This window comes from Zea mays, chromosome 10, assembly GCF_902167145.1.
Source record: "Zea mays cultivar B73 chromosome 10, Zm-B73-REFERENCE-NAM-5.0, whole genome shotgun sequence".
Classification (NCBI taxonomy): domain Eukaryota; kingdom Viridiplantae; phylum Streptophyta; class Magnoliopsida; order Poales; family Poaceae; genus Zea; species Zea mays.
This window is the reverse complement of record NC_050105.1, coordinates 58,094,539-58,115,229: the sequence shown is the minus strand read 5'-3', so window position 1 is coordinate 58,115,229 and position 20,691 is coordinate 58,094,539. Positions and strand designations below refer to the sequence as shown.

Genomic DNA, 20,691 nt, shown 5'->3' with positions numbered 1-20,691 from the left:
CTCTTCACATAAAACGACTCTGCGATTTTTTGCAAATACCCCCTTTAGACACCTCAAAAGCCTCTACATTAAACACCATTATACATACCCTAAAAGAACCAAACAGTTTGTAACAGACGTTATAAAGCACCGCATTTTACGCTCTTAGACCATCTCCAACAGTTTACTTATACACACCCATATTCAAACTACACTCTACAAACAATACAATTTACAATACAAAACAGTGCAAAAGGTGTTTTTATGACTATAAGTGACCTATATGGTCACTAAAACACCGTTTTACATCGTTTTATATTATAGATTGCACTGTTTATAGAGTATAATTTGAATATAGGTTAGATATAGGTAAGCTGCTGGAGATGATCTTACACATAGATTGAGAAACTACAGTGTATAGGAGCATACTTTAGATAAATCCTTTATTGTACTGTTTCCAAAGAAACGGACAAGCTATACATTGCATTCGGAATTATTGACCATACGACAGACGAGTAATTTTCGACAGATTTAAAGCACGATGGGTCCCAGAAGGTACCCATGACTCTTGAGCTATCATGCCCTCTTGAACAGAACAACTAGGATGACCGCTATGGTCAGAGCCATGAAGGATCCTCCCACAGCCATCTCTGTTGCAGAAAAGCCCTTCTCAGCTGAAGGGCCTGCTCCGGTCTGGGCCTCGGCTGAGTCATTGAACAAGTCCCTGAAAAAGTCGGTTATATTGTGGACCACATCCATCACTTTCTTCTTCGCATTGTCCACGAAATCTGCGAAACTTGCGCCTGAGCCCGTGGGGAGTTCGCTGTTGGATGCATTTTCAGAGGTGGCATCTTCAAACTTCCCAGGCGACTCTGCTGTGGCTGCTTCCTCAGGGAATGTCTGAACTGGAGCTGTGTCATAGCAGAGGACAACGACAATGGTCATACAGGTTGGTAGAAATGATGAATATGAAACGTATGACTTTGTCTAAGTCGCATGAGTACATACTTGTCTGGTGAGTCTTATAAAATTCCATAACCTTCTCATTCTTCAATACTGCATCCCAGACATTTCTATCTGATGCAAGGGAGGCGACAACACTCTAGAGATCAAGAGTCAAAACAAACACTTCCAGTGAGAAACATAACATATGATATCAGAACAAATTAATCTAAGTGATCCATTGCCTTGCGGTTATATATATATATATATATATATATATATATATATATATATATATATATATATATATATATATATATATATATATATATAATCAAGTAAGATAAATTACACACGTATTTAAATTGTTAACTGAGAAGGAAAGACTGCCCACAGAACTCATTAATGCAGACCAAACAGGAGCAACAAACAAACATAATCAAAGGGTTTCTAAGTTTATAATATAGCAGATAGAGTAACACATCAAATCATTGGCAAGGAAATACATTATAATCCTAACAAAACCCAACAAACTAGGTAGCATTGTACAAAGATCAACATATGAGATGGAACAAGTTCCCCCGGAATCTTTTAGGGTTAATGGAAGAGCCTGAATCTTTTAGGAGCCTGGGTAACTCTCATTGTGCACAAATATTTATCAAAAAAGATATAATAGTCCTCTATAATACAAAGGAAAATTTCCTTTGCACTTTGCCAATGAGCCTGGAGGACTGCCCAAGGTCGCCAGGGGGGTGGCTCTACCAGATTGGGTGACAAATACCTGATCTCCCCAAATGAGTAGTGCAGTATGTTTACACAGGCCTTTGCACAAACCTGAGCCTCTGTGCTTGATTTCAGCAATGTAAAAGCTTGAACCACATGTCCAGGCATAGAAGGAATTATGGCATCAGTTGCCAGTTTATTAAACTCTTTATCTTGTTCCTTAACAACCTCAACTGGTGATTCGTTGAAATAAGCCCTGTAACAAAATATTTTGTGAGGATAGGGTGAATTGAACCAAAGGTAAAGCAAAGTATACCACGTGCAGATGCAACAGATTGTAAAGCCATCAGAGGGTTGTTTAGGGCATCAATAGACATGTCTGTATAAGTACATGTGCCTCAGAGCATCACGCTTTCATGCTTGAGTATGTTATATATAGACACACATGGACGAAACATGAAGCTTTCTTAGCATGTACACTAGACTGAATCAAGTGAGCTGAATAGCACACATCGGATCCTCCTGCACAATAAATCTATTGCGTTGTGAGGTCTAGAGCTCTTATCACCAATTGGGCAATCGAATCCCAGCACCTAATATGACCCCATAAAAGGCTAATCAAATGATTCCCAAATCCCATAAAAAAGAACCAATTCAGGGCTTTCAGCCAAACAAGTTAGGATGAATAGATCGTAAAGAAAAGCTCCAGCAGTGCAGCTAACGAAAACAAAAAAATCCCAAACAATTAGTCACCTACAGAAATCTCCCCTTTCCTTTCCATCCAATTCGACAAATTCATAGAGCGGAAGTGCCAAAGGCGCGATCTTTCACCTGCCTATGGCGTCCCTGAGCTCAGTCGTAGCCTCCTCGGCCTCCTCCCTCGACGGCGGCGCGAAGACCAGCCTGGGCTTCGCGGCCGCTGCCGTCGCCTCCCTCTCCGCCACCACAGCCGCCGGGGCAACGTCCCCGCAGTCTGCGAATTCCCAATCGTCCAGCTCCCAGGACGCCGCCCACTGCGCCGCGGCGGGGGGCACCTCGCCACCGGAGGCGGAGACAAGCGGCGCCGCATCGGAACCCGTGGCGGCGGGGGCCGTGGCGAAGGCCGGCGCGGCGTGGCGGAACCGGCCGCCTTTCGCCGCTGCCACCGCCGCGGCGCCCCTGGCGATGCCCACCTTCGCGGCGGTGCGCATGACTCCTCCCCCCATGGTGATGGCGACCTCGCGTTCCTCTCGGTGGCGCCGTTCCCCTTAGCATGTTCCCGACTTCTCCGTCCTATTTGTGTGGGAGAAAAGAAACTGCAGAAGAAACCTTGAAGTTTATCAGTGGCGTAGAAAAGGGTCTTTTGCTGCCATAAGATGATAAGAATGCTGCAATTGGTACAGCTGTGATTATTTTTAGTCTAGACTGGGTGTTTTATGGAAACGCCTGGAGTAAAGATTCCCGTCCCGTGTGAATTGAAAAGTGCGCAGTTGACTTCGACCCTAAGTTATCTAAATAAAGATTATCTAACATAGAAGAATATAACATTCAGCCTCCAACGTCCACAAAAAAGGAAGTATATAGCGGTTTAGATAAAAATATAGCATTTTTTTCCTGTGTCTTAGTGCTTTTTTATCTATTTACACTAAAAATAACTAGCTAATATAGTTAATAATAGTTAATTTTTAACTAGGCAATTTTAAAGCAACTCTAAGAGACTAGTTATATGGTTTTGTAAAGATAAATTTAGCTAATATTAGAAGAAAATAGTATCCAATAGACTTTGTAAATGACTCTCCAAATTTAGTGGCTCTCTATCCCTCCACCTCCGCTCTCTATTTTTGAATAGGCTGCTTCACTCTCCATTCAATCTGTAGATTACCGAGGTTGTTGGATTAACCTACACTTTTTCTGTAAAATCGATTTTAGAGAGTAGTTAAATCAGTAAATTTGACTATCCTTTTTAGCTAATCTTTTAGAGTTGCTCTTAGCACCATGCGTTTAGATCATCTTCTAAGAGCAACTCAAACAGCTTATATATAAATTCTAGTTATATATACAGTTTTATAGATGACTCTTTAAATTAGAAACCTTGGTAAACGGGGGTATCCAACGGACTCTTTAAATAATACCTTATCTCCTCCTCCCGACGGCAGAAGGCGTACGCGGTCCGGGCATTGGAGGCACTACGCCGCCACGCGCCCGTCAGCCTAACTTTTTTGCATTTTAGCCCCTTTAGTGTTTTTTTGCACAACTATACCCTTTGCAGTTTCATTTCAAAAAATAGACCCTTTGCTCGGCGCCATCATCATTGGCGTCGAGGCAACGCATGCTGGCACCACCTTCTTTGGCGCCAGCATTTTCATACGTGGCAGCTGATGTGTCGAGTTCCAGGGGGTCGGCGCCATAGATCTTGGCACCGACCCCCTTGTCGGCGGCGAAAATCCTGTCAGTGGGGTCGGCGCCACAGATCTTGGCGCCGACCCCCTTTATACCAGTCAAACTGGTCCACTCGCCGCCAAACTCCTATTCTCGCCGCCTAAGTCCTCTTCCTGAGCTCGCCGCTGCCACTCCCGACGCCCCCGCCCTCGAGCTTGCCGCCTCCTTCCCCGCGCCTGCCCCCGAGCCCGGCGCCCCCGCGGCCACCGCCCCTGCCTCGTGCCCGCCCGGCGGCCCTTCGCCGCGCCTGGTGACCCTTCGCCGCGCCCGGCGACCCTTCCCCGCGCAGCTCCCCATGCCCCGCGCCGGCCGCCGGCTCCCGCCCCCCCCTCGAGGTCGCCGCGCCCAGCGCCCCTTCCCCGCGCCCAGGTCCCCCTGCCCCGCGCCGGCCGCCGCCCCTGCCCCGCGCCCAGGTCCCCCTGCCCCCCGCGGCCGCCGCCCCTGCCCGCTCCCTCGCAGCCGCCGTTTAGGTAATTTTTAAGCATTTTGTTAGTATTTTTAGTTAATGTGTTAGCATTTTTGTTGGGATTGTTAGTTTTGTTGCTATAAAAAGTTGTTTGTTGAATGTGATTGTCGTGAAAATGAATTTGATAAATGCTAATTTGATCGAATATGATGAATGTGAGTTGAATGTGCGGGTTTTTATATCCTCCCCGCGCAGGGGAGGTGCTGTCAAAATTTATAATTAGTTATTTAGTAGCTAGTTATAAGGTGGTTAGTATTTTAGTGGGTTGTGGTTATATTTATAGTTATGTAGCTAGTAATTAGTGGGTTGTGGTTAGGCAATAACCATCCATAGTTTATATTGAATGTTTAATTCGTGTTTGAAATAGATGGACAATTTTTTGAGCTTATATCATGGAGGCAATGTGGAACAAGATCCGTATGGAAATGCCAAGTTCATTGACATGCGACACGTGCCGGTACTATTCGATGGTAGACCCTCGTTGAGTGATGTGTTTACAAAGGCTAAACAAAAGCTAGGTTACCATGAAGATGATGACATTGCGGTTGACGGAGTGCTTAATATTGGTCATCCACCAAATATCATAAGACGAGTCATCCCAATTGATTGTCAACTGGATTGGGATAATTATGTTACTTCGGCTATGAAGACCCATTTGCAACTCATGCAGGTTGTGGTGCGTCTAGTTGTAGTAGACCGTCCCCCTGAAGACTTTGGTTGTGCTATCGATGACGTGCCAAGTGTTCCTGATGCTCAATATGGCCCCAATTTGATCCCATTAAGTCAGCGAGGAGATGGTCTGCAGACAGATTTAGCTGCGTGTATCCCTTTGGCACAAACCAATTGCAGTAAGTTTTACTGGCATTACATCTTCATTTTGGACCATGAGCACTTTGCTCATTCCATTTGACGTGGGACTGATAATCTTGTACATGTTGCAGGAGAGACCCCTACTATTGTGGTTGATCCTCAGACCGAGGCACGTGGCTGCTTCGGTGATGGTTTTATTGCCTCCAACAGTCATGAGTTTAGGAATGAAGAGGAGCCATATGCCTTTGCTATGGCTGCCGATTCAGATGATGATCACCCGGTTGGTGAACTCATAGAGAGTGACATTGAGATGTTGCAACGTGTTTTTCCAGACGGTCGAGATCCTAGAGTGCATGAGTTCAGCGATCTTAGTCTTTCTCATCAGGCAAATGCAGAAGGAAGGGATGATGAGCTGCTAGATGCTCCTGAGGCCGGTCCTAGCACGATGATTGAAAAGGGTAGGGTCTTCAAGGACCTAACTGCCTTGAAGAGGTGGTTGCAGCATTACACAGTCTTACGTAAGAGGCCGTATAGAGTACTTCATTCGTACGAGAAACGTCGTTACACGGTTGTATGCGACAAGGACAACTGTGCATGGAGGGTTTGTGCTAGGATACAAAAGATCACCGCAAAGTGGAAGATAACAAAAGTAGTGGGGCCACACACATGTGTTGAACATGAGTTAACGATGAAACATCGCCAATTGACATCAACCCTCATTGGGAAGCGACTTATGGGAATACAGCAGTCGGAACCAAATATGAAGGTTAGGACAATCATGAGGATCGTGGAGAATGTGTTTGATGGGTACAGGATAACATATGGTAAAGCTTGGAGGGCTAAGCAGTGTGCGTGGAAGATGATATATGGGGACTAGGAGTCTGGGTACGAGCAGAAACCTGTTCTTTTAAATGCAATGAAGGCGGTCAATCCAGGCATGCATTATGAGTACATCCCTGTCGGGGACCATAATTAGGGGTACCCTCAAGGCTCCTAATTCTCAGCTGGTAACTCCCATCAGCACAAAGCTGCAAAGGCCTGATGGGTGCGATTAAGCCAGGGATCGGTCCATTCAAGGGACTCGATCACGCCTCGCCCGAGCCCAGCCTCGGGCAAGGGCAGCCGACCCCGGAGGATCTCCGTCTCGCCCGAGGCCCCTCTCCAGCGACGAACAAACTCCCGGCTCACCCGAGGCCCAGTCTTCGCCAAGAAGCAACCCTGGCCAAATCGCCACGCTAACCGACCAAATCGCTGGAGCACTTAATGCAAAGGCGGCCTGACACCTTTATCCTGACGCACGTCCTCCAGTCGATAGAGCTGAAGTGACCGCAGTCACTTCGCCGCTCCACTGACCGGCCTGACAGAAGGACAGCGCCGCCTGCGCCACTCCGACTGCTGTGCCACTTGACAGAGTGAGGCTGACAGGCAGTCAGGCCCGGCCTCAGGCACCATAGGAAACTCCGCTCCGCCCGACCCAGGGCTCGGACTCGGGCTCAGCCCCGGAAGACGGCGAACTCCGCTCCGCCCGACCCAGGGCTCGGACTCGGGCTCAGCCCCGGAAGACGGCGAACTCCGATCCGCCCGACGCCAGGGCTCGGACTTGGGCTCAGCCCCGGAAGACGGCGAACTCCGATCCGCCCGACCCCAGGGCTCGGACTTGGGCTCAGCCCCGGAAGACGGCGAACTTCGATCCACCCGACCCCAGGGCTCGGACTTGGGCTCAGCCCCGGAAGACGGCGAACTCCAATCCGCCCGACCCAGGGCTCGGACTTGGGCTCAGCCCTGGAAGACGGCGAACTCCGCTCCGCCCGACCCAGGGCTCGGACTTGGGCTCAGCCCTGGAAGACAGCAAACTCCGATCCGCCCGACCCCAGGGCTCGGACTCGGGCTCAGCCCCGGAAGATGACGAACTCCGCTTCGCCCGACCCCAGGGCTCGGGCTCAGCCCTGGCTTCAGCCGACGGTCTCCGCCTCGCCCGACCCAGGGGCTCGGACTCGACCTCGGCCACGGAAGACAGACTCGACCTCGACCTCGGAGGAGCCTCCACATCGCCCAACCTAGGGCGCGGACCGACCACGTCAACAGGAGGCGCCATCATTACCCTACCCCAAGCTGACTCAGGCTACGGGGAACAAGACCGGCGTCCCATCTGGCTCGCTCCGCCAGACAAGTAATGATGGCACCCCGCACGCTCTATGACGACGGCGGCTCTTAGCCCCCTTACGGAAGCAAGAGGACGTCAGCAAGGACTCAACAGCCCCGACAGCTGTCCTTCCGCCAGGCTCCAGTGCTCCTCCGACGGCCACGACACCACACGAACTGGGTGACAAAACCTCTCCGGCTGCCACGATGGCATGTACTTAGGGCGCTAGCTCTCCTCCGCTAGACACGTGAGCACTCTGCTACACCCCCATTGTACACCTGGATCCTCTCCTTGCGCCTATAAAAGGAAGGACCAGGGCCCTCTTAGAGAGGGTTGGCCGCGCGGGGAAGAGGACGGGACAGGCGCTCGCGTGAGGCCGCTCGCTCCCTCTCCCGCGTGGACGCTTGTAACCCCCTACTGCAAGCGCACCCGACCTGGGCGTGGGACAAACACGAAGGCCGCGGGATTTCCACCTCTCTCTCTCTCGCTCCGGCTGCCTTTTCCCCCCTTCGCGCTCCGTCTCGCGTCGACCCATCTGGGCTGGGGCACGCGGCGACATTTCACTCGTCGGCCCAGGGACCCCCCGGTCTCGAAACGCCGACAGTTGGCACGCCAGGTAGGGGCCTGCTGCGTGTTGACGAACAGCTTACCGTCAAGCTCCAGATGGGCAGTCTCCAGCAACCTTTCCAGCCCGGGACGGTGCTCCGTTTCGGGAGTCTTGAGTTCATGTCCCTCGACGGCAGCTACGACATGATACTCCTTCCCCCGCCGTGCGACCGTGACAATGGCGGCCGACAGCCCGCCCGCCGGCGGCGGAATCGACGACGTCTTCCCCGCGTGGTGGAAGAACGACATTCGAGCTCACCCCGCCCTCTCCCCCGCCGACGGAGGAGGAGGCGGGGCAACCAAGGCCAATCAGGAGGCGGCACCTCGTCGGCTGTCGAGCGAGTCGACGGCGCCGGCACCCCAACGGGGGGCACGTCGGGCATCGACCTCGCGTTTGAGACGAAGACGAGCGCCGTCTCCCTGCAACACGCCAATTCCAAGCAAACGGACGACGCCAGCACGCTCGCGAAAGGCTTGCTGGGCGTCACCCTCGTACCTGAGACGATGGTGCAGTCAGTCCCTGACGTGACTTCATCACCGCCCGTCGACCAAGAGGTACCGACCGATTCCCATCTCAAGCCCCTTGGATTCAGGCTTGACCCGCCAAGCGGCTTCGCTTTGGCGGACGCTCTCGTAGAGGCGAATCCGAACCCTCTGGGGTATCGTATGCGGTCACCCTGGGACCGGCTGACGGACGTCTCGACCTACGGGCCCTCGGGGTCCGAGGAAGATGACGAGCCCGACTCCTGTTAGGATTTCTCCAGACTTGGTAACCCCAGTGCCATGCTGGACTTCATGACCGCATGCGACTACTGCCTTTCCGACTGTTCCGACGGTAGCCGCAGCCTCGGCGACGATCTAGGGGGTCCCTACGAAGTCAACCATCTCGGTATGCTGGAGAAAGGTGATCTCCCTAGGCCTGTGCCTCGCGTTGACATCCTACGGGAGCTAGCAGTGGTCCCCGTTCAGGCGGGGGGTCATGACCCACAGCTCGAGCAAATCTGCGGGGTGTCGGCCAGGCTCGACGAGGGAGCAGGAGCACTTGAGCCGATCCGTCGGGACGTCGGGCAGGAATGGGCGGGCCAACCTCCAGGCGGGGAAGTGCGTCATCTACCCCAGGGCTTCCAGCACCGCATCGCCGACGATGTCAGGGTAAGGCCGCTATCCGCTTCCAGTGGAGTCGGCCAGAACCTGGCTGCAGCGGCAATGCTTCTCCGTGCGATGCCAGAGCCATCAACCACCGAGGGGCGGCGAATCCAGGGAGAGCTCAAGAATCTCCTGGAGGGCGCTGTGGTCCGACCGGCCGAAAGCTCCGCCTCCCGAAGGCAGGGGTACCCCTCGGAACATCGTGCCGCGACTTCCCGATTCATGCGGGAAGCCCCAGTCCACACCGGGCGCACGCGCAACACAGCGCCTGCGGCCCCGGGTCGCCTCGGCAACGAGCACCATCACCGCGACCGTCGAGCCCACCTCGACGAGAGGGTGCGCCAAGGCTACCACCCTAGGCGTGGGGGACGCTACGACAGCGGGGAGGATCGAAGTCCCTCGCCCGAACCACCCGGTCCGCAGGCTTTCAGCCGCGCCATACGACGGGCGCCGTTCCCGACCCGGTTCCGACCCCCGACTACTATCACAAAGTACTCGGGGGAGACGAGACCGGAACTGTGGCTCGTGGACTACCGGCTGGCCTGCCAACTGGGTGGGACGGACGATGACAACCTCATCATCCGCAACCTCCCCCTGTTCCTCTCCGACACCGCTCGCGCCTGGTTGGAGCACCTGCCTCTGGGGCAGATCTCTAACTGGGACGACCTGGTCCAAGCCTTCGCCGGCAATTTCCAGGGCACGTACGTGCGCCCTGGGAACTCCTGGGACCTCCGGAGCTGCTGGCAGCAGCCGGGAGAGTCTCTCCGGGACTACATCCGGCGATTCTCGAAGCAGCGCACCGAGCTGCCCAACATCACCGATTCAGATGTCATCGGCGCGTTCCTCGCCGGCACCACTTGCCGTGACCTGGTCAGCAAGCTGGGTCGAAAGACCCCCACCAGGGCGAGCGAGCTGATGGACATCGCCACCAAGTTCGCCTCTGGCCAGGAGGCGGTTGAGGCTATCTTCCGGAAGGACAAGCAGCCCCAGGGCCGCCCATCGGAAGATGCCCCCGAGGCGTCAACTCAGCGCGGCGCCAAGAAGAAGGGCAAGAAGAAGTCGCAAGCGAAACGCGACGCCGCCGACGCGGACCTTGTCGCCGCCGCCGAGTACAAGAACCCTCGGAAACCCCCCGGAGGTGCCAACCTCTTCGACAAGATGCTCAAGGAGCCGTGCCCCTATCATCAGGGGCCCGTCAAGCACACCCTTGAGGAGTGCGCTATGCTTCGGCGCCACTTCCACAGGGCCGGGCCACCCGCGGAGGGTGGCAGAAGATCACCAGGCAGGAGAGTTCCCCGAGGTCCGCGACTGCTTCATGATCTACGGTGGGCGAGCGGCGAACGCCTCGGCTCGGCACCGCAAGCAAGAGCATCGGGAGGTCTGTTCGGTGAAGGTGGCGGCGCCAGTCTACCTAGACTGGTCCGACAAGCCCATCACCTTCGACCAAGCCGACCACCCCGACCACGTGCCGAGCCCGGGGAAATACCCGCTCGTTGTCGACCCCGTCATCGGCGACGTCAGGCTCACCAAGGTCCTCATGGACGGAGGCAGCAGCCTCAACATCATCTACGCCGAGACCCTTGGGCTCCTGCGTGTTGATCTGTCCTCGGTCCGGGCAGGCGCTGCACCTTTCCACGGGATCATCCCTGGGAAGTGCGTCCAGCCCCTCGGACAACTCGACCTTCCCGTCTGCTTCGGGGCACCCTCCAACTTCCGAAGGGAGACCCTCACGTTCGAGGTGGTCGGGTTCCGAGGAACCTACCACACAGTACTGGGGAGGCCATGCTACGCGAAGTTCATGGCCGTCCCCAACTACACCTACCTCAAGCTCAAGATGCCAGGCCCCAACGGGGTCATCACCGTCGGCCCCACGTACCGACACGCGTTCGAATGCGATGTCGGGTGCGTGGAGTACGCCGAGGCCCTCGCCGAATCCGAGGCCCTCATCGCCGACCTGGAGAGCCTCTCTAAGGAGGTGCCAGACGTGAAGCGCCACACCGGCAACTTCGAGCCAGCGAAGACGGTAAAATCCGTCCCCCTCGACCCCAGCAGCGACGCCTCCAAGCAGATCCGGATCGGCTCCGAGCTCGATCCCAAATAGGAAGCAGTGCTCGTCGACTTTCTCCGCGCGAACGCCAACGTTTTCGCGTGGAGTCCCTCGGACATGCCCGGCATACCGAGGGATGTCGCCGAGCACTCGCTGGATATCCGAGCCGGAGCCCGACCCGTCAAGCAGCCTCTGCGCCGATTCGACGAAGAAAAGCGCAGAGCCATAGGCGAGGAGATCCACAAGCTAATGGCGGCAGGGTTCATCAAAGAGGTATTCCATCCCGAATGGCTTGCCAACCCTGTGCTTTTGAGAAAGAAAGGAGGGAAATGGCAGATGTGTGTAGACTACACTGGTCTAAACAAAGCATGTCCGAAGGTTCCCTACCCTCTGCGTCGCATCGATCAAATCGTGGATTCCACTGCTGGGTGCGAAACCCTGTCTTTCCTCGATGCCTACTCAGGGTAACACCAAATCAGGATGAAGGAGTCCGACCAGCTCGCGACTTCTTTCATCACGCCCTTCGGCATGTACTGCTATGTCACCATGCCGTTCGGCTTGAGGAATGCGGGTGCGACGTACCAGCGGTGCATGAACCATGTGTTCGGCGAACACATTGGCCAGACGGTCGAGGCCTACGTCGATGACATCGTAGTCAAGACGAGGAAAGCCTCCGACCTTCTTTCCGACCTTGAAGTGACATTCCGATGTCTCAAGGCGAAAGGCGTGAAGCTCAATCCCGAAAAGTGTGTCTTCGGGGTACCCCGAGGCATGCTCTTGGGGTTCATCGTCTCCGAGCGGGGCATCGAAGCCAACCCGGAGAAGATCGCAGCCATCACCAGCATGGGGCCCATCAAGGACTTAAAAGGCGTACAGAGGGTCATGGGATGCCTTGCGGCTCTGAGCCGCTTCATCTCACGCCTCGGCGAAAGAGGCCTGCCTCTGTACCGCCTCTTAAGGAAGGCCGAGTGCTTCACTTGGACCCCTGAGGCCGAGGAAGCCCTCGGGAACCTGAAGGCGCTCCTCACGAATGCGCCCATCTTGGTGCCCCCCGCTGCCGGAGAAGCCCTCTTGATCTACGTCGCCGCGACCACTCAGGTGGTTAGCGCCGCGATTGTGGTTGAGAGACGAGAAGAGGGGCATACATTGCCCGTCCAGAGGCCAGTCTACTTCATCAGCGAGGTACTGTCCGAGACCAAAATCCGCTACCCACAAGTTCAGAAGCTGCTGTACGCGGTGATCCTGACGCGACGGAAGTTGCGACACTACTTCGAGTCTCACCCGGTAACTGTGGTGTCATCCTTCCCCTTGGGGGAGATCATCCAGTGCCGAGAGGCCTTGGGTAGAATAGCGAAATGGGCGGTGGAAATCATGGGCGAAACAATCTCGTTCGCCCCTCGGAAGGCCATCAAATCCCAGGTCTTGGCGGACTTCGTGGCTGAATGGGTCGACACCCAGCTCCCAACAGTTCCGATCTAGCCGGAACTCTGGACCATGTTCTTCGACGGGTCGCTGATGAAGACAGGAGCCGGCGCAGGCCTACTCTTCATCTCGCCCCTCGGGAAGCACCTACGCTACGTGCTACGCCTCCATTTCCCAGCGTCCAACAATGTGGCTGAGTACAAGGCTCTGGTCAACGGGTTGCGGATCGCCATCGAGCTAGGGGTCCGACGCCTCGACGCTCGCGGTGACTCGCAGCTCATCATCGACCAAGTCATGAAGAACTCCCACTGCCGCGACCCGAAGATGGAGGCCTACTGCGATGAGGTTCGACGCCTGGAAGACAAGTTCTACGGGCTCGAGCTCAACCACATCGCTCGGCGCTACAACGAGACTGCGGACGAGCTGCCTAAAATAGCCTCGGGGCGAACAACGGTTCCCCCGGACGTCTTCTCCCGAGACCTGCATCAACCCTCCGTCAAGATCGACGACACGTCCGAGCCCGAGGTACCCTCGGCTCAGTCCGAGGTACCCTCGGCTCAGTCCGAGGCACCCTCGGCTCAACCCGAGGCACCCTCAGCTCGACCCGAGGCACCCTCGGTTCAGCCCGAGGTACCCTTAGCCCCCGAGGTACCCTTGGCCCGCGAGGGTGAGGCACTGCGCGCCGAGGAGGAGCGAAGCGAGGTCACACCTAATCGAAACTGGCAGACCCCGTACCTGCAATATCTCCACCGAGGAGAGCTACCCCTCGACCGAGCCGAAGCTCGGCGGTTGGCGCGGCGCGCCAAGTCGTTCGTCTTGCTGGGAGATGGGAAGGAGCTCTACCACCGCAGCCCCTCAGGCATCCTCCAGCGATGCATTTCCATCGCCGAAGGTCAGGAGCTCCTACGAGAGATACACTCGGGGGCTTGCGGCCATCATGCAGCACCTCGAGCCCTCGTTGGAAACGCCTTCCGACAAGGTTTCTACTGGCCGACGGCGGTGGCCGACGCCACTAGAATTGTCCGCACCTGCGAAGGGTGTCAGTTCTACGCGAGGCAGACCCACCTGCCCGCTCAGGCTCTGCAGACGATACCCATCATCTGGCCTTTTGCTGTGTGGGGTCTGGACCTCGTCGGCCCCTTGCAGAAGGCACCCGGAGTCTACACGCACCTGTTGGTCGCCATCGACAAATTCTCCAAGTGGATCGAGGTCCGACCCCTAAACAGCATCAGGTCCGAACAGGTGGTGGCGTTCTTCACCAACATCATCCATCGTTTTGGGGTCCCGAACTCCATCATCACCGACAACTGCACCCAGTTCACTTGCAGAAAGTTCCTGGACTTCTGCGAGGATCACCACATCCGGGTGGACTGGGCAGCCGTGGCTCACCCCATGACGAATGGGCAATTAGAGCGTGCCAACGGCATGATTCTACAAGGACTCAAGCCTCGGATCTACAACGACCTCAACAAGTTCGGCAAGCGATGGATGAAGGAACTCCCCTCGGTGGTCTGGAGTCTGAGGACAACGCCGAGCCGAGCCACGGGCTTCACGCCGTTCTTTCTAGTCTATGGGGCCGAGGCCATCTTGCCCACAGACTTAGAATACGGTTCCCCGAGGATGAGGGCCTACGCCGACCAAAGCAACCAAGCTAGTCGAGAAGACTCGCTGGACCAGCTGGAAGAGGCTCGGGACATGGCCTTACTACACTCGGCGCGGCACCAGCAGTCCCTGCGACGCTACCACGCCCGAGGGGTCCGGTCCCGAGACCTCCAGGTGGGCGACCTGGTGCTTCGGCTGCGACAGGACGCCCGAGGGTGGCACAAGCTCACGCCTCCCTGGGAAGGGCCGTTCGTCATTGCCAAAGTTCTGAGGCCCGGAACGTACAAGCTGGCCAACAGTCAAGGCGAGGTCTACAGCAACGCTTGGAACATCCAACAGCTACGTCGCTTCTACCCTTAATATGCTTTCAAGTTGTTCATATACCTCGCTCCCACACAAAGTTTAGTCATAAAGGAAGGGTCAGCCTTGCCTCGGCAAAGCCCGACCCTCCCTCGGGAGCTAAAAGGGGGGAACCCCCTCTGCGTCGAAATTTTCCTCGAAAAAAGATCTTTTCTGCCAGAATGTCTTTCGTGCTTTTCGACTGCTTCGAAAGTGGACCCCGAAAACGACGGAGTACACGTAAGCAGCCAAGGCTGACCGAGCCGAGGGACTCCTACGCCTCCGGGATACGGATACCTCACTCATCACCTTCTGCGATAAGTAACTCGCGTTCGGATAAGTGATTCCGTGGACCGAACAAGTCTTCACGTTCGAAAGCTCTTCTGCCGAAGCGATTCTTCGGGCTTTCTCGACTACGCCGGTGACAGAACCCTATGGACGGGCAAGAGCGCGCGTAAGCGGCAAGGCCGACCGAGCTGAGGGATTCCTACGCCTCCGGGATACAGATACCTCAGTCATCACCTTCCGTGAAAAGCAACTCTCGCTCGCACAGACAATTCTGTTACCGACGAAAAAGTCCAGAGACTCGAAACAAGAGGAAAAGAAGCGCAACTTTACAACATGGCGAGGGTGTGTTTGGGCCTCGGCGGCCGCAGAAAACACACACTACAAGATAATCCGATCCTGCAGGCTCGGATCTTGACGGTTGAAGGGAGCAGCAGCACCCTCGGCGTCGACTACACCTTCGGCGAGGTCCGACCTAGCCTCGGACGGCGACGCCGTCCGAGGATCTCCACTCTGAAGGACGACTTCATCATCACGCCCGGGCCATCGCCGCCAGGGTCTCCTCCAAGAATCCGGCTCGAGCAGGCGGCTCGGCTGGTCACCCCGAGGCCTCGGTCAGCTGTCCCCCGAAGACATCAGCCCGACCCGAGGCCTCGGCAGATCAACTCTGGCGTCGGTCCCGCTAACGGACGACCCGGCCAGGCTCTGGCCGACCAAGTCTTCTTTTCGAGCCAACTCTGCCTCTGTCCGTGCTGACACCGCTACCCCTGGCTTTGGCTCATGAAAGAGCGGCCGAGGGGTTCCTTTAACTAAGCAAGAGAAGCCTCAGACAGCAAGGCCGACCGAGCCGAGGGACTCCTATGCCTCCGGGATATGGATACCTCACTTGTCACCTTTGTACGGGGCGACTCACGCTTGGTGAAGCGATTCAGACAACCAACAGGCGAGTCTTAGTGCTCGAAAATGAGGAAAAAACACGGCTCCGCGCCAAAAATACATACACGTTCAGGCCTCGACAGCCACAATGAACAGAACACCGGCATCCAAGGTGCCATTACAAACGGAACTCCGGTTCCGTCCCTGCGGGTATGGACGACCTCCACACCGGGGAGCTTGCGGGGCAACAAGTTCCGGGCGACTCGCCAGCGACCTCTGCAGCGGCAGCTATGGTCCCAGGATGGACGCGGCGACCGGAAGGCTCTCGTTCGCGTCCCCGCTCAAGGGACGCGAACCAGACATCAAAGCCAAAGAGCGGGCCGCTCCAAAGAGCACCGACAGGTCCTCGCTCCCGTCCTCGCCACGAAAATAAGGAATAGGGCGGAATGTTGCATCCTAGCTGGGCAGCAACAGTTCGCCTTCCCCGGCATGGCTGGAGGACGCCTCCTTCGCAGAGCTGGGGGATGGTTTCCACCACCAGAAGCTGGAAGAGGAGGTGGCCAGCCGACCCGTGCGGGAGGTAGAGCCCCGGCTCGCCTCGCTCTCCGCCCCAGCAAGGATGGTAAGCATCCTTGAAGCTGGGGGAGAGGCGGGGGCCGCAGCCCGGCTTGCTTCTCCCCATCCAGGGGCTGGTGGTCACCGTCTTGGGTGACCGCCGGCGGAGGGGTGCAGCCGGGCTGCATGATGAAAATCCTTGAAGCCGAACGATGGCTGGAAGGTACCAACTCCCACGGAGTTGCGTTCCTCCAACGACAAGGCGGAAGGATTGCGGGTGTCCCCCATCCGGGGGCTCGGAAGGTGGAAAGACACGATGCATAAGGGAGTGCGAAGACATGGTCGCCTTCCAAGGGGGTCACCCTCCTTTTAAAGGCGACTCTCCCTACTTGCGTCCCCAGCCGTCGTGGGCTGAGTCTTCTCCAACACGCTCCAAGGTCCTCCCCCTACAGCGCGGGGGCTGGGTCCCACGCGTCATGCAAGCTGGCCTAGAGCAGAAGAAGCCAAACCGCCGCGCACGGTGCATGCAACTGCCCAGCGGTCACGAGCATTCCTCCACCTTTGCCTAGACCAGCGGGCAAAGGGGCGGGCAACCATGCAGGCGGCATGCAACCGCACCAAGTGGGCGCGCCCCTCCGACTTCCAACGCACCCAGCGTGGGGGCCCACGCCCACGCGTCACGCAACCGGCGCGCCGATCGCTACGTGCAAGCAACTGCACCGCCACTCGCACCACTGCCACGCCTCCTCGACTGCGGAACCAGTACCGCGACTCGAGGCAACCCTGCGTACGACCCAGCAGTGCCAGCCAGGCGCGACGGTCAATACGGCCAAAAATGGGCCGGCAGTAATGGCGGTGGCAGGCGAGCAGGAGCTGCAGTCACGTCATCAGCCAAGCTTACGTCCCATCCTGGGGCAGCGAGAGAACCCTCTCTCACGGCGTGAAGACGGCGCGCCCGTGTTCCGTTCCTCGAAAGGCTCGCGCACGCGCAACGGCCACCCCGCGAACTACCCGCTCCGTCGCATTAACTCTGCGGCGGGACAGGCAGCGCCTCAGGCAGGAGAAGCAAGCGACGCTTCGCCTTCGCCATAACGACCGCGTCCAAAAAGGTACGCCGTGTCATTCGATTTCGTATCCTTTTCTTCTTCCTCTTTCTCTCTCTTACAACATGGACCGGGAAAGGGGGATACCCCGAAAAGGATCCTTCTCCGTGAAGGAAACAGGCTCCGAGCCTCCCTACTGATCAGAGGTTCGAAGGCTGGCCCGTCGGAGGGGTTCAACAACCGCCTCAGAGCGCGTGGGCTCCACACCCACTACTGGTCAGAGGTTCGAAGGCCAGCCCCTCGGAAGGGTTCAACGGCCGCCTCAGACCACTCAGGCTCCACGCCCACTTCTGATCAGGGGTTCGTAGGCTGGCCCTCGAAAGGTTTACAACCGCCTCAGACATAGAGCGAGGGATGACCCTGGGTACGTTCGATACATAACCAAGGCTCGGGCTACGCTCCCGAGGTACCCTAGGACATTTTCGAGACCAGCGGGAACGATCTTGTAACAGAATCCCATAAGAGGGAGGCATCGAGCCCTCGGACCCCGTCGACAGGGGACCGGGTCCGGCAGATCACCCACAGGTACTTTTGAGCACGCCTCCGGGCCTCTAGCCGACCCTAACAAATGGGGCACGGGCGTCCACTCGGATTACCCTCCAGCAGCTCACCGGAGACACCATGTTCGGCGCCCTCCGAGGGCAACATGGCGCTTTCCCCCCCTCCTCCTTGCGGAAAGGCGACGCAGGGGCGTATGTAAAAAAGTCGAGTCTGTCCCTGACCGTCCTCTCGCCCTGTGCAGAGGCTCGGGGGCTGCTCTCGCAAACCCGGCTCCGACCAAACCGTTGACAGCGTCAACATACCAGCCCGAGAACTTGGGACCCGACCGTGCACCCAGGCTACGGCCAGCTCGCATGAGGGAACAACCAGACCAGCCGAAGCATTGCACGAGGCATTAAGACCTCTGAGGAGTCAAACCACTCCTCCGAGGCCTCGGGGGCTACACCCGGCGGGTGCGCTCGCGCGCACCCACCGGAACAAAACGCAACCGAGAAAGGCTGGTCCTCTTGCAAAAAAGTGCGACAAAAGCCTCCAAGCGAGTGTTAACACTCCCTTCGAGGCTCGGGGGCTACTGTCGGGGACCATAATTAGGGGTACCCTCAAGGCTCCTAATTCTCAGCTGGTAACCTCCATCAGCACAAAGCTGCAAAGGCCTGATGGGTGCGATTAAGCCAGAGATCGGTCCATTCAAGGGACTCGATCACGCCTCGCTCGAGCCCAGCCTCGGGCAAGGGCAGCCGACCTCGGAGGATCTCCGTCTCGCCCGAGGCCCCCCTCCAGCGACGAACAAACTCCCGGCTCGCCCGAGGCCCAGTCTTCGCCAATTAGCAACCCTGGCCAAATCGCCATGCCAACCGACCAAATCGCAGGAGCACTTAATGCAAAGGCGGCCTGACACCTTTATCCTGACGCACATCCTCCAGTCGACAGAGCCGAAGTGACCGCAGTCACTTCGCCGCTCCACTGACCGGCCTGACAGAAGGACAACGCCGCCTGCACCGCTCCGACTGCTGTGCCACTCGACAGAGTGAGGCTGACAGGCAGTCAGGCCTAGCCTCAGGCACCATAGGAAACTCCGCTCCGCCCGACCTAGGGCTCGGACTCGGGCTCAGCCCCGGAAGACGGCGAACTCCGCTTCGCCCGACCCAGGGCTCGGACACAGGCTCAGCCCCGGAAGACGGTGAACTCCGATCCGCCCGACCCCAGGGCTCGGACTTGGGCTCAGCCCCGGAAGACGGCGAACTCCGATCCACCTGACCCAGGGCTCAGACTTGGGCTCAGCCCCGGAAGACGGCGAACTCCGCTCCGCCCGACCAAGGGCTCGGACTTGGGCTCAGCCCCGGAAGACGGCAAACTCTGATCCGCCCGACCCCGGGGCTCGGACTCGGGCTCAGCCCCGGAAGACGACGAACTCCGCTTCGCCCGACCCCAGGGCTCGGGCTCAGCCCTGGCTTCAGCCGACGGTCTCTGCCTCGCCCGACCCAGGGGCTCGGACTCGACCTCGGCCACGGAAGACAGACTCGACCTCGACCTCGGAGGAGCCTCCACATCGCCCAACCTAGGGCGCGGACCGACCAAGTCAATAGGAGGTGCCATCATTACCCTACCCCAAGCTGACTCAGGCTACGAGGAACAAGACCGACGTCCCATCTGGCTCGCTCCGCCAGACAAGTAATGATGGCACCCCGCACGCTCTATGATGACGGTGGCTCTCAGCCCCCTTACGGAAGCAAGAGGACGACAGCAAGGACTCAATGGCCCCGACAGCTGTCCTTCCGCCAGGCTCCAGCGCTCCTCCGACAGCCACGACACCACACGAACTGGGTGCCAAAACTTCTCCGGCTGCCACGATGGCATGTACTTAGGGCGCTAGCTCTCCTCCGCTAGACACGTGAGCACTCTGCTACACCCCCATTGTACACCTGGATCCTCTCCTTGCGCCTATAAAAGGAAGGACCAGGGCCCTCTTAAAGAGGGTTGGCCGCGCGGGGAAGAGGACGGGACAGGCGCTCGCGTGAGGCCGCTCGCTCCCTCTCCCGCGTGGACGCTTGTAACCCCCTACTGCAAGCGCACCCGACCTGGGCGCGGGACAAACACGAAGGCCGCGGGATTTCCACCTCTCTCTCTCTCGCTCCGGCTGCCTTTTCCCCCCTTCGCGCTCCATCTCGCGTCGACCCATCTAGGCTGGGGCACGCGGCGACATTTCACTCGTCGGCCCAGGGACCCCCCGGTCTCGAAACGCCGACAATCCCTAAACCAAATGCATGGATTGATGGGAGACAGATATTCTTCCGTGCGTTCTGGTGCTTTCCCTAGTGTGTGGATGCCTTCCGACATTATCGTCCTGTCTTTTCAATTGACGACACGTTTCTTCTCGGCAAGTACCAGGGCACTCTTCTAATTGCCATATCCATTGATGCAAACAACAAGCTAGTTCCCCTAGCATTTGCTCTGGTTGAGAAAGAGAACAAAGACAGTTGGGGGTGGTTCCTGTGACTGGTCCGGATACACGTGGTTGGCCCAGGACGGGAAGTTGGTGTAATATCAGATCGGCACCAGGGAATTCTCAACGCGGTCCGTGAGCAGATCGATGGGTACCCTCCTTTGCATCACAGGTGGTGTACTCGACACCTTGCTGAGAATCTTCTGCGTAAGGATGGTGTCAAGGATAACTTTGAGCTTTTCCAGGAGACATGTCGCCAGCTTGAAGACAAGTTTTTTAGAGAAA

The 20,691-nt window shown here is 57.0% G+C and overlaps 1 protein-coding gene across 2 annotated transcripts; it reads right to left on the bottom strand.

Moving 5' to 3' along the window:
- Positions 1 to 379: 379 nt before the first annotated feature.
- LOC100277035 (uncharacterized) lies at positions 380 to 2,931 on the bottom strand. 2 transcript variants are annotated; one of them, NM_001150706.3, is made up of 4 exons: positions 2,476 to 2,931; positions 1,756 to 1,900; positions 988 to 1,081; positions 380 to 890 (listed from the first exon to the last, which is right to left on the bottom strand). In NM_001150706.3, exons 1-4 carry the CDS (start codon positions 2,847 to 2,849, stop codon positions 556 to 558), a joined length of 948 nt encoding a protein of 315 aa, NP_001144178.2. In that variant the 5' UTR covers positions 2,850 to 2,931; the 3' UTR covers positions 380 to 555. The 2 variants fall into 2 exon arrangements, with proteins under 2 accessions (NP_001144178.2, NP_001394099.1); NM_001407170.1 differs by having other exon boundaries at positions 380 to 884.
- Positions 2,932 to 20,691: the final 17,760 nt, after the last annotated feature.

Coding starts and splice junctions, on each gene's coding strand:
- LOC100277035 (NM_001150706.3), bottom strand. CDS start 2,849: ATGGGGGGAGGAGTCATGCGCACCGCCGCGAAGGTGGGCATCGCCAGG. Junction 1,082..1,755: donor AATCAAGCACAGAGGCTCAG/GTTTGTGCAAAG, acceptor CTTGATCTCTAG/AGTGTTGTCGCCTCCCTTGC. Junction 891..987: donor TTATAAGACTCACCAGACAA/GTATGTACTCAT, acceptor GCTATGACACAG/CTCCAGTTCAGACATTCCCT.